General features: G+C 42.6%; 2 protein-coding genes across 14 annotated transcripts in view; one reads left to right on the top strand and one right to left on the bottom strand.

The window, feature by feature from the left end:
- The window catches only part of LOC102696834 (putative methyltransferase NSUN7), a 54,164-nt gene extending 52,576 nt beyond the window's left edge, over positions 1-1,588 (top strand). For both annotated transcript variants that reach the window (XM_015345980.2, XM_015345981.2), the window contains one exon: positions 664-1,588. In XM_015345980.2, the coding sequence (XP_015201466.2) occupies positions 664-1,269 (606 nt within the window). In that variant the 3' untranslated portion in view covers positions 1,270-1,588. The remainder of the gene's footprint in view (positions 1-663) is intronic.
- Positions 1,589-6,260: 4,672 nt separating this feature from the next.
- The window catches only part of LOC102696635 (amyloid beta precursor protein binding family B member 2), a 140,593-nt gene continuing 133,456 nt past the window's right edge, over positions 6,261-13,397 (bottom strand). For 11 of the 12 annotated variants that reach the window (XM_015345599.2, XM_069191727.1, XM_069191724.1 and 8 more), the window contains 2 exons: positions 11,653-11,832; positions 6,261-9,655 (listed from right to left, as the gene is read on the bottom strand). In XM_015345599.2, the coding sequence (XP_015201085.2) occupies positions 9,485-9,655; positions 11,653-11,832 (351 nt within the window). In that variant the 3' untranslated portion in view covers positions 6,261-9,484. The remainder of the gene's footprint in view (positions 9,656-11,652; positions 11,833-13,397) is intronic. The other variant, XM_069191723.1, reaches the window with a different exon arrangement.

The raw sequence follows: 13,397 nt of genomic DNA, 5'->3' as shown, positions 1-13,397 counted from the left end.
GTTAGGTGCCTGGTCTTCTTCCCGAATGAGTCATTGTCTGGTCCGCATTTTGTGTTCCTCCCACGATAGAAGTACAGTCGACTCCAAAATCTTTTTTTTACGAGAATTCGTATATATTTCGAAAAAATAAATGAAAAATTAAATAACCTCAAGTTCAAATCTGGTGTGGCATGGACCTGAGCTATAACCTACAACCTACCAGTGCTTTATCGAGCGGCATCACCGTCGATGGGACAAAGTACAAAGGGGAAAGGGAAGTCCCGAAAAAGTGCCTGATTTGGAGTAAAAAAAAGTCAAGATTTTGAAATCAGATTTGTGCAATCAGAGACCGAGAGAAGGCTATTCGCGAGAGCTAAGCATTATTTCATTATTACATTTTATTTGATCTATTTTGTACACTGTACAGTACCTTATTTGAGGTATTTGTGTTTTCATAAAACTTTAAGTTACATACTAACACGATTGATTTGTGTATTTTAGGAGGGGAATAGGAGGGTCAAAGCCGGTGTTCTGCTCATACGCAATTTTGGGTGTATGTGCTGTGTCAGGAATTTACCGTGTAAAGTGCAAGTCTACTGTATGTGTAAAATGGGTCGCTCCAAGTATAATGTGTGCCACGAGTTGGATGGATATTGGTTGACTGTCCCCTTTCGTACTTTGCAGGACAGCTCACAGACGGTCACTGTCAAGGACGTATTGGCTCGGGCTGCAGCGAAAGGCCTGCTGGAAGGCATCGATACGGGGAAGCCGGCGAAGAAGGAGCGGAGGAAGGCCAAGGCCTCCGTGCTGCCCTCCTCCTCGGCCAGTGCCAGCCAGGCCCGGATCGCGGAGTTCCTCAGCCGAGAGCGGAAGACGACCTCCTCTTCCTCCTCCCTCCTCCTCCCCGCCAAGGCGTGCACCAGCAGCCACGCCCTGCTCCGGGCCGGCCAGCGCGCGCGGACCCCCAAGCCCACCCCCTCCAGCCTCCCCGCCAAGAAGAACGGGAGCAAGCCGCCCCCGGCCGGCCGGCCGCCCGAGAGACGAGCCCACCCCCCCAGGGCCCGGCCGGAGGAGAGGGCGTCCGCGCTGAAGCCGGTGGAGCTGGTCCTCCCGCCCGTCATGTTCCCGGGCTGCGGCCAAAGCCGGAGCCCGCTCCCTCTCTCGTTCTTCCGGTGGAAGGGAACCAGCGGCCACTCCCAGACCTCCCTCAGCCCGTCCTCCCTGAGCGTCAGCCGCCACAGGGAGGCGCTCCGGTCCGGGGTGGTCCTGCATCCGCGGCCCTGGCTGTGACAGTGCGAAGGCTGGCGATCAGGACCCGGGACGCTGGCTATTCCAGAGACTCTTCCCTACTTTATTTCACAGCCGCATTAAAATATTCTGCACCGGAGAGCACGATGGATTCTTTCGTATTTGCGGTCTACGATTTTAGCAGTGTTGAACCTAAAAAGTTAGGTACAGCAGCATCAGGCATTGTCCTTCTGCTGATCGATGTGTGCACATCTGGGTCTGGCTTAACAGACTGCAGTGGGTATCCCAGAGAGCTTTTTACATGTCACAGTATACTGTATTTCGTGTTTTATTGATTAAAATGTAATCGGTGTTAATAGCATCTCAGCCCTATTGTGTGGAAAGTTTAAGTTTCAAGTCATATAACGGAAATGTCCATGTGCTGTGACAGATGACAGCTCTTTCCCCATAATTCTACGACCAAATTAATTTTCATGGGACTAAATTGTTCAGAAACCAAACCCTGGTCCTACAGTACCGGGTTACAGCCCTTACTACAGGCTCTTTTTAAATAAGACCAGGAAAACAGGTTCTCTAATGTGAATTCTTATCCACTGATTTGGTGCAATTATGTCATTAAGGTCTGAGCTGGAACGAAAACCAGAAACAAAAGTGTCGGGGACAAGGGTTGCTCATGACCTGTCCTAGACTACAAAAGCTGAATATAGTGTATTCTAGGAGTAATGTAAAATTAATGTTTGTCATGGCAAATGAATGGAGACACCATTCACAAAGACTGACAATTGAAAGCAGTTTTTTTAATCCTGAATTATTGTTAAATAATATGCCGAATTTAATTTGTAAGTGTGGCCTTATAATACCTGAAATTTAAATTGATTTCAAGGACTGTACCAGTGTAGTGAAGTGTTAATTTAAAAAGGTAGTGTATTGAAAAATCTATAATGCTGATTACTGGTAGCTGACACTCTGACAGCTGTAATAAAAGCAACAACTTCATTTCTGGAGCTCAATCCAGAGAGAACACAGCACAGAAACTCCTGCTGCTTGGCAGAAGTGCTTTTTTATTATACACCCCCTCTTTCCAGCAGGATATTGAAGGTCCAGGAGACCAAGGCATCCTGAGCTACACACGAGACTGGACGAAGAGTATTTGTGGCAATCTGAGAGACGCAAAGATCAGGTATCTCCTGTGTCGAGCCATCTCAGGGAAGACTTAGTTCCGACACAACCCTTGTTGGATGGTCACCAAACTAGAGGAATATTTTCTTTCTTACACCTGATTTTCTGATGGTTTTAGAAAGGAGTTCTTGACACTATTAGCCCACTGCTCCAGAACTATAGCTAGGCATTGCACAAATACCAAACATAAAATCCCAGACTGCAGTGCTACCTGAACCTAGCCCAGCACTTCTGCAACATTTGTCCAGACACCTGTTAATTTCCGAAAGTGGTTCTTAATACCACTGAGTATTATGACACTGCTTTTCAAGAACACATCAGTGACTGCAAGTATTTTACTGTAAATTAACTTATTTTCTTCATCTGCAACTGAAATACTATATCCTCACAATTTTGAATATCTTCACTTGAGATAATAGTCTTAGACATTTCAGTAGTGTAACACTCCATGCAATAACTAATTTTGGCACTGCCTGACCTTGCATTAAGGATTGTTGATACCATTGGCACATTATTGAGATTTATATCAGCGGAACTATCATTCTGTAGACAGGACTCTAAATAATGAGCACAGATGATTTAAAAAGGTGAAATATATACGGTAATTGTATGCAAGGCATAAATACACTTTAAATATCATGGAAGTAGAAAGCACAGTAGGGAAAAGGTTTAGGTATTGTACAATTATCCCTTTCAACTATTTAGCAGTGGAAAGAATCAAAAGGCCAAGCTAGCATACGTAGCAAAGAGTGCAGAATACAGTCCCGAGTTCAAGAAGTCCAGAGGTTATGCTGAAATTGTACAGCACTCTGGTTCCTACATTTGAAATGTTCTATCTATACAGTTCTGGTCTTAATGTGGAACGAATGAATGGGAAAAAGTTCTAGATCGGTGTTTCCCCATCCGGTCACAGTAACTTCTCCTAATCTTACTCTTGCTGGAATTCTTGCCAGAATATTTTTGAAGTCTCCTGCCCCTCAAAAAAAAAAACAGACTAAAATTGATAGTATTAGGGGACAGGACAGTAAACACTCTCATTCCTTAATTCCCTAAACACTCTCTTTCCTTAGACACAACTTGCCACCAAGCAATGACAATACATTACCGTTTTGTTAAAAATAATTCAGATGGGTGATTTTCGAATGAGCACAGCTTGAACAGTGACATGACTGACTCTTCACCACACAATTCCATACCACGCCATCAGCGCTACCTGCGTGGAGTTCGTTTGTTCTCACTGTGTTCACGTGGATTTTTTTGCCAGGTGCTCTGGTTTCCTCCCACAGTCCAAAAACATACTGGGAGGTTCATTGTCTTCTGGGGGAAACTGGCCCTGGTGTGTGTGTGTCCGTGTCCGTGTCCGTGTCCGTGTCCGGTGATGAACTGGCTTTAAGAGCAATACTGGCTCTGCAAACAATTAAAGCAACATATCGTTCTCACTAATTATCACCACTCATTCCTCACCAATTTTAAGTGCAACATCGGTGGAGTTGTGTTGAAAAATGAATGCAAAAAACACAAATAATGGCTTCTATTTGCATGGTTTCCAAGAAATACACCGTGAAAATCTTGCACCCTTCCAATGTTATTGCTTCTCGATGACGCTGGCGAGCACTCTCATAATGGTTTGTAATGCTTCATGCTTACTGCATAATCAGTAAGTACTGTAGTTACATATAACTTAACCAATAATATACATCGCACATTAATGTACAGCACATAATTTAGCATATATGTTAATATATTAACATACATATCGTATAACTACATTAATATAAGATATATAATATTAAGCATAACAAGCTTAACTAATGACGCTTCCAAACTAACAAAACTGGAATGCAACAGGGAAGTCACAGAGCTACCCCAGGATGAGGACTGAGAAACACTGCTCTTGAGCAAGCATGCAGGACCACCAGCTTCATTTCAGAGTCTTGACGACACTTGGCAAACACCAGCCACAGGAATGTGAGCTAAGAGTTAAAAAAGGGATGATACATTGTTTCCTCAAATGTAAAAGTTATGTAAAATAAATTCTGGGACCTTCCAGTTGGATACTGTAATGGACATTGATGAGCTGAATTGCCTAGTGTCCTCTTAAACCTTTCCATTATCGGGATTTACTCTGGGGAAAAAAAGCTGTGGCTCAGTACGTTACACATCGTACTCTTGCCTACATATCATTTATTTAAAAGGCATCTGGATTGGTCTTTTTAAGTATTTATTTTCTTAGTGTTTTTGTATTCCTGCAATCTTTTACAGCTGCTCTACAAATCAGCTCAGGTTCCATGCTTAAAAAATTACAGCCACATAACTATTTACAGCTTCTTCTCTAATAACCCGGACAAACACATTCATGCATTTTATTACTCCCTCCAGTTTACTTTAATCAGCTAATGTATGCAAAAAGACAGAAAAAGGGTAAAGGACAGCCTGTGTCCTTTCATAGCCCGTTACTGTACGTGTGGTAAAAGAACTAGGGTCGGTCTCTTTTACAGGTGGGAATTATTCGGCTACACGCTCGACACACTAACTTCCCTCAGAAGGGAGGCTGGCGAGTCCTGTAAAAGCGTTCCGTGATTTCACAGCCAGTGTAGTTACACAGCTGAGACCCTGACAGACCCTGGGGCCAGGCTGGGACACCACATAGCACTGCAACACTACCAGTGTCATTAGACTCCAGATGCTCGCGAGCTAACTTCAGTTACTCAAGACATCTAGTTTGTCCAAGGCATTTTACTGTACTAAGGTATTAGATGGTTTGTGAATTAAGGTACCATTAGGTATTAATTACAGAGGCCCGAAGGGTTTGTTTAATTAGACCAATGAAGGAACTGGAACAAAAGCCAGGAGACCAGTAGAGATACTCCTCATGAGTACATTTTGAGAGCCTGGTCTACACGTGCTGTACCCAGTGTGCACTCCACTGTCTCTCATGCCACAGTATCCTCTAGTTCCTGTCCAGTCCTTTGTGCTCCAACACTGTCAGTTAGAGGACAATGAAACCGAAACTGTGTTGTATGTGAAAACAGTACACAGTACAGCATGGTTCAGCAGTGAAACTGGAGTCTGTGCTGAAGGAAAGATGTGATTTTTTCAAACGTGGTGGAAAACACCAACCACCACATCTCTAGTAACAAGAATGAAAAGCAGTACTTTTTTTTTTACACTGCATGACATTTTAAAGAGATTTGTAAGAGACAGCAACAGGCAAAAGTGCTCAGGCTGTCTTTTAAAATAATGAGCCCTTCAGCTCTCCGGTGTCACTGATGACAAATGCAGAAAAAGAAAACTGATTTTTTTGGGGAAGACAGTCCAAAATATTCCAAGAATATATAGTGTTACCACGGCAAAGTTGGAACCAGTTTGCACTTGCGATCATGAGATTAATATCACTCTAGTACGTACAATATACATTTTGTTAAACTCATGCATTTGATCATATTAGAACAAACACATACTTTGTGTTCAAACTAACAATTTCAAGTGAACATTCTGTCATTTTTCTGTAAACCGTGTAAAATGTTTTTGTTCTAATGTATGATCAAGTTCATGCAAGGAACTGCCCCAAAATAAAACCAATATTATCCTTATACGGTATATTATTGTTATCCATTCATGATAATCATGATCAGAAATACAAGTTGCTTGCCTGTAAAGGAAATATCGCAGTTTTGAGTTAATTATTCCAATACATCAGGTGTGTACTGTACATCCCAGAAAAAAAAAAACGGGAAAAAACGCTTTTAAGCAAGGTATCAAACAACTACAGGATAAACAGCACAAACTGATGCTGCCCAACAACAACAAATACAATTTACATGAAGACAAAAAAATAACACCGCAGGCAGTGCTGTATTTTAATATGCAGTTTATTCTCACAACAGATTACATTTATATGGTGTAAAATTAGTGAACAGCAGAAGAAACCAACTTTTTTTTTTACTGTAAATCAGCTGCATTACATCCTAGCAGGCTTGAGTATTTTATTTCGAGCACTTGAATGCTACTACTTAACCAAGAGCAACTTAACGTCCAGACCCAAATATACAGAAGTGAAATGAGAACCATCTCCAACCAGGCTGTAGGACTGCAACGCCCTTGGTTTTGTGTGATATGCTTGCTATTCACAATGGTGTCTGATGTGTGACCTATCCAAAGGCGCGCGTCTCCCAGCAGTTTCATGGCCTCTCGGAATGAGGGCAGGTGTGGCTTGACTCCCCCCCTTCTTGCAGAACCACCCAGACATGCCGGTCAAAAGTGCCATCAATATGACGGCAGCCATGTTCAAACGCCGGAAGGGACTTTCTGAAAGCTAACCCACCCTAAAAAGCCACACACCCCTCAAATCTCCCCCCACCTCCCTTAACCCTTCAGTAAAAACATATAGACCCCCCCCCCCACACACACCTCTACCACTGAAGAAGGTTTCACATCGCAGGTACGCTCCCCTATACTTGGGAGTCTTCGGGGCTGTAATGCATGTTATATACACTCAATCTTTTAGTTACTGTACCCTGCAACGAACAGCACTAAACGGGAATTTTTGCTTGAGGAGAAATAAGTGTCTGCCTTCAACAGCAGGGGGTTCCCAGTCCTGCTCCAGCCGAGCTCCGAGTTAAACAGCTGAACCCTCGAGTGACTTAATAACAGGACGAATCGAAAGCGTACCCAGCTCTTGGAAATGACCGTTTAATTTCTTCCCTAAGCCTAAACCGCCAGAAGTTGAACGATTCTAAACGTTCGTGAGTAGAAAAACAGAACTTGCCGATGTACCCACGGAGCAATTTGTTCGTTTAAATAAGGCAACAATTAAGTAATTAAGCTTGGTAGGGAATAAATAGTTGTAGGGGTCTGGGCCTGCAGGACTAGGATTGGGAACACCTGATCTACACGAGGCAAAACAAGAAACAAAAAAGGTTCTAGATCTATGGCACTTGTCTGAGAAATTACCTATATTCTCAGTGTGTGCAGAATTTTCACACTTGGAAGAACAAAAGGGCACATACCAGAGCTCCCTTCTCCCCACCAGCTACAGCTAAGCTGCAGTCATCTGGGATCTGATGTGCACGGTAATGATCCTTTATCTGCAAAACTGCTGGACTAGCACAGGCAGAACATTGATTTAGTGCTGACTACATTGTGTGAGAGAGAGAGATCAGACATTAAACGCAATACCTCCAAACATAATAAACCGGTATACTTCAATATAAAATAGAATAAATAAAATAAAAATATTTCTCTCAAGTCTTTTTTTTTTTTTAAACGTTTTTAAATTGTCACGGGACATGCAAGGCAAAGTGACTTGGCTGTCTGCTTTGAGAATCGCTATATATACGTATAAAGAATGCATAGATAACGCTTGGTTAACTCTAGTCTTACTACAACTAATTGGCCTAACCACAGTAAATAAAATCATATTGACAAGTTTTCTCTTTTTTTTATCTACAACACAGACATCTAAACATTACACTTTGGCCATGAGTGAGTAAAGTGTTGGACAAACATGTTTCAAGGCTTTTAAGTAGAAAAAAAACAAAACGAAACCAGCTTAGAAACTGCGATATAGGTAAGCAAAACTCCTTTATACACACACCCTTTTCACATTGTTTCAACCTTTGAACTGGTTTTAAGAAAAAAAGGTTTCGTTTCCTTGCTGGTTCAACAGCTAATGTCAGGAAGAGTGCAAGCACTGTGATGAAGGGGTCTGAGTGTTCAGATATGCACTGGAAATTCAAGTAATATTAACAAGGTGACGACAGTCCGTCGTCCAATCGAAATCGTGTCCTGGTGGAGACGGACCTTCAACATCAGGTTCTGGGAGCTGAGACTCTCTGAGATGTTGTGTGGAAGAGCTTAAACGTGACAACAGCCCCTACCCCCTCCTCCCGAAAAAAAACTAAGACACAGAGATACATTAGCAAGTGACGGGAAAGATCAGAGCACTGCGGACACCCTCCAGCAAGTCAAATTCACAGACATATCAGAGCAACTAGAGGAAAAAAAAAACACATTCAAAGACATCACCCCCATCTCAACAGAGTTTTAAGAAACACTGGCCATGCTGTTCTAACAGTATATGTACAGCAATGGAACAAGTAAAGGTTTTCCTTTCTCGCACCTGAAGAAGGTCCCACAGCCGAGACGTCGTGTTTCTTTTCTTCTCTTTACAGCATGGAATAAACCTTTACTCCTTCCTTTGCAGCCTACGTATGCTGACACAGCTACCGACTCGAGCTTCTTCAGTATATAGACAGGCTAGGACAGGTTATTTTAAGCACTCAGACTTCTAGCGAATATCTCCATGGCTTTCCCTCTAGTTTTATTCCAACTGGTGCAAGAAATAAATAACGCTGGGCTAAATAAAGTTTCCTAGGCTCCACTTTGCCTGTTAGGAGAGACAGGCTCCACAGAGACAATGTCTACGAGCAGCAGGCAGGACAGATATTGAAGACCTAAAGGAAAGCAAATGTATCTCCAATTCATTTTCACCCTAACGGTTTCCAAAGTATTTTTTCTTCTGTTTCTCAAGGTGAAATGCGCAGGCGGAGAAAATTAAAAGATATGAAAGGGAACGCTGATGCGGTGAGCAGCCAGAAATGAGCAGCTGCACCAGACTAAATTATCATTCTCAATCTACTGCAGTCTGGGTGACAGGCGAGGAAGAAAAGCAGTAGCAACAAAAGGCTTTTTCAGAAGGGCACCAGGGAAGACCATACGAGTGTACCAAGTCCATTAAAGCCAACGTGAAAGAAATTAAAACATATATATTCAAAGACGGTTCACGTGTTTAAAAAAGGTGCTCATTTTGTCTGAACAGCGAAGCAAAATAAAAACAAAATCGTAAAAGAAAAACCTTATCATGCACCTCTTCATATCACATTATGAAGGCTAGAATGTGGGAACATGCTTGCTGTACACATAGCAGGACAAAGCACTGGAGACATTAGAGCCGGCGGTGAAGGAGAAGGAATGCTGAATGTCAGCGTGTTCCGGTGGCTATGAAGTATCCTCACACACGCAGTGACTGTGCGTCAGGGTGGCCGTGAATTGCTTTTCCAGCTGCACATACACCAATTTATTGGGGCAGTTCTGCTACGGGCCTCTTCTGTTTCAAAGTGTCAATGAGGGACAGCACCCCTCGTTTCACGCTGGTTGTGACCCGCCGGGTCACAGAGTCTGATGGCGGGGTGGCCGAGCAGGCCTTCTGCGAGGGAGGCCTCGCCACTAAACACTTCTGGTACCGCAACTGCAAAGAAAGGAGGGAAAAAGACCGTGATGAACGTTTTCACTGGTGCACCAACAGAACAGGTGGGTCTCCTAGCAACAGACACAGGAGAAAGGCAGGCTACTGCCCAGGTAGAAGTGAGACCTTCTTCCCAAAATTCATTAGGGAATGAATTCATTACACCTGCTTCCTAGAAACTGCTAGCTTGGTTTTCGTTAAGACCTACACCTTCGGCTGCCCGTCTGAATTCCCGTCAATGAGCCCAAACTCACTCACTGTCATTGTTTTCAACACAAACTGAGATTCAGATCTTCAAAGCAAGCACAAGTTATTGATCCTCACAGCTTCTGCTCACTGTTACCCCACGCACCCCCTTCTCTGTCCCAGCTGGCTGGGGGAGGGGAGTGAAAGCTAAAATGTGTGCCCACAGAGGAACGCCATACTCTCATGGCAGAACACTCAAGTGCAGACCAGTCTCTGCACTAACTTGTGTTTACCGATGGTGTTGAGGCTGTAAGCCAAGAATCATGAGGTCAGCATGTTGGTACTGGAAAAAAAATGTTTTTATTCAGAGACAAGGGCTTGGCACAGACTGAAGGACATAATCAGCTGTAGTTTCTCCAGGTAAGAAACCGAAAGCTCTCCAGGCCCCGACAGGCCCACCTGCAGCATCTGAGGTGAGTTATAGGCAAATCCAGTTGCCTTTATTTTCAGCGATAAAGGCGATACACTACTGCCACGAACATGGTCCTGCCAGTATGGGCCACTACTCAGAAATAACTGAGAAACTCCAGAACGTCCACCTGTGATGAATGCTAGAGAACAAAACCAAACCATTTTACGTTTAATCACCATTACTCAGCCTTGCTTTTACAATACACTTTCGACTATACATCACAAGCAAAACTTGTCTATTCTCATTTGTTCTCTTAGTATTTTACAGTTATATAACTTTTAAACAAACTATATACATTCAAAATGAGGAAGATGTATACTTTTATGAATATGAAGAGGGAGGAGACTGTATAAAAGTACCTTATTAATTAAGTTTCAGTTATTTTGTATCTCAAGAAATTCAGACCTTAAAAGTTTAATGTACTTAATACTTGTAGCCTATTTCATTATTAATTCAAGACTCAAAATGTTGGTCACGTTGACAATCAAGTACGTAAACAGCATTTTTAAAATCTACTTTTTGTATCAGCCCAAGGCCTTCTGGCTCATAAAACGGGGCTGGTTTCAGTCACCAGTTGGCTAAAGTTATCCTTGTTAACGTTAGCTGTGGAACTGCATGGAGAGAAAAGGAGAACAGACGGATGTAATCACAGAAACCCCATTTCACATTCTCAAAAAACGACGGCCTTGTTAAACTAAACACTAAAACTGAAAAAAGTAATAACCTAAGCATTGGGACATATTCTCAGACGTACTATAATATTTACACTGATGAATAATTCAAAGTGCAGAAGGGGCTGATGATCGATACGCAGAGAGATACTCATTTTCAGGAATCACAGGCATGTTTAGTTCATCAGTGTAATAAAGATACGGCCCGACGACTGCCTGCATTCTTGTTTTGTAGGGAATTCAGCCCTCAGGGAGTAGTACGGAGAGCAGTTCACTCTGTTATTGAAATTAAAATGCTGGCAAAACAGACAGGGGCCAGACATAATCTTGGGCAATTACAGGTGATGACTTCAGGCCGGCTTTTAATCAGATGTTAAATCTGGCTATTTCACAAGGGAATGGTCATTGAAAGTTTAATGCATCTAGCTTTCAGACACCTATGGGAAAAAATATTAAGCCTGCACCCTGCTTTCCTGCAGCGCTCTGCATTCTCAGAGCCTCTTCAGTGTCTGCAGTGAGTCTCTATAACTCTGACCCCCATAGAAACTGGCTCCAACTTTGTTCTTACTTTGTCCTCCTTTTTATGACTGTCTTTGCGATCCAGTGGCACCAAGACAGGCTGGCTTCTACTTCAACGAGGAAAGCGCGAGGGTTCTGCGGGGGAAACTCACCATGCAAGCTGCCTGTACAGCCTCCGATACACTCCCAGCGTTGGGATCGCACCAGAACACGTGACACTCAAAGTGCTGGTTTCCCGAGTCCATGATAAAGGCGAAGGTGTGCACGTCTCTCCCCACTCCCATGAAGGACAGGAAGCGGACACGGCACTCCACCAGCACCTCCCCCTCCTTCTGTCGGGGAAAAACGGCGACAACAACAACAACTTGAACCGGGAACAGAGATCAGAGTTTCAGCTACAGCCTCTTTTAAAAACTGAGCCCGCGTGCGCACCGGTTGGCTTATCCCTGTGCAGCTGCCCGAGCTCTTTTGAATCTTTTGACTCTCAACAACATGGTAACATCCTGGGCACTCACTGGGGATGTTACCGAGATGTAAAAAACTCAAGACACAGCGAAATAATTGGCGACTCTTGTTAAAGTATAAATTATTTTCTACCAACAACAGGCTTTCAAGAGAAAAGAATAATACACTGTTGTATTACTCCTGAGAAGTAATTGGTTATGGTGATACACTGAATAAACAACAAACACTAATGCACTGCAAAAACTGCTTTTCAAGCATAGGCAACTAGTGTTAAAATATCATATTTCCTATTTTAGGTATGTTCTATGCATAGTAACAACTTTCTGGTAAAAAAAAAAAACCTCATGTTACAGTACTTTAATCTCAATATTGTACTTCAGTGTTGAAAATTAATCACTAGGGGGAGTGGTCGTGCAGTTTTCTGGAACAACCCTGGCACTGATCAGCTTGTGCAATTTTTCCTGAGAAGCAGAATACAGAGAAAACATCTTCAACCTGAGATGGGAGTGTATCTTTTCACTGAATACGATGGAAGACCACAGTGCTTCTTATGGTTTCAATTTCTGCCAGCGGAAAAAAAGGTACAGCTTAAATCATCACTACAGTAGCCTTCACAGAGGCAAGCTGGAGAAGTACACAAAGTGACACTAGAAAAGCTAGAAACTGCCGAACTAAAAATGAAACTTTTGAGGCTGCAGAGCTGTTTGTCAAGAGTTACCAGTGTCCACACCTCCAATGGTACTGTGCCGCAAGAAACAACGCCACTGACAGATGAAACAGTATAACTTTTAATTCAGTACAAATGACAAAGGCTGTTAGAGATGACAAAAAGGCAAGAAAGTCAGAAACCATACCTCTTCATAGAGCTTAGAGTTCCAAAAAAATTCAAATAGGCATGAATATATTGAACATAGTCATATTTTGATTTACATTTGTAAATCCATATACAATTGAAAGTGTTTTTACCATACATGAAGAACCTTTGGAGTTTGTCTCACTACACAGAACGACAAAGGGCCCTGATATTTTTGGTGGGGTCCAGGAAACTGCTGATGTTTTAGAAATTTGTTGGCGATCATTATGGAGGTTCACAGTTTTGTTCAATTTTAGCCAGCCTTTTGATTTATATTAAGAGTGGGTGTATAATGCAGAGCAGTCCATCCAAGAAGCACTGTGAAAAACAGCTTCAGTAATGTTGTGAACATTGCCACAGAACAAACTAACATGATTGGAGGGGAACAGTTCATTGGCCCATTGCAAATTTGTAGCTCTCCTTGAGCAAGTGGAAGCCACATTTGATAAATTAGTTCTGCACACTGAGTGCGATGGATGGTTAAGAGAAAATGCCTCATATAACTCTTTTCACTTCGTTGGGAAATTGCCGCCATTTGCAAAAAAAACACAGTTCAGAAATGAGGAAGTTTCCAAAAGA

The sequence above is a fragment of the Lepisosteus oculatus genome, chromosome 1, assembly GCF_040954835.1.
Source record: "Lepisosteus oculatus isolate fLepOcu1 chromosome 1, fLepOcu1.hap2, whole genome shotgun sequence".
Lineage (NCBI taxonomy): Eukaryota > Metazoa > Chordata > Actinopteri > Semionotiformes > Lepisosteidae > Lepisosteus > Lepisosteus oculatus.
Note: the sequence above shows the minus strand (reverse complement) of the source record. Positions and strands in the feature narration are given on the sequence as shown.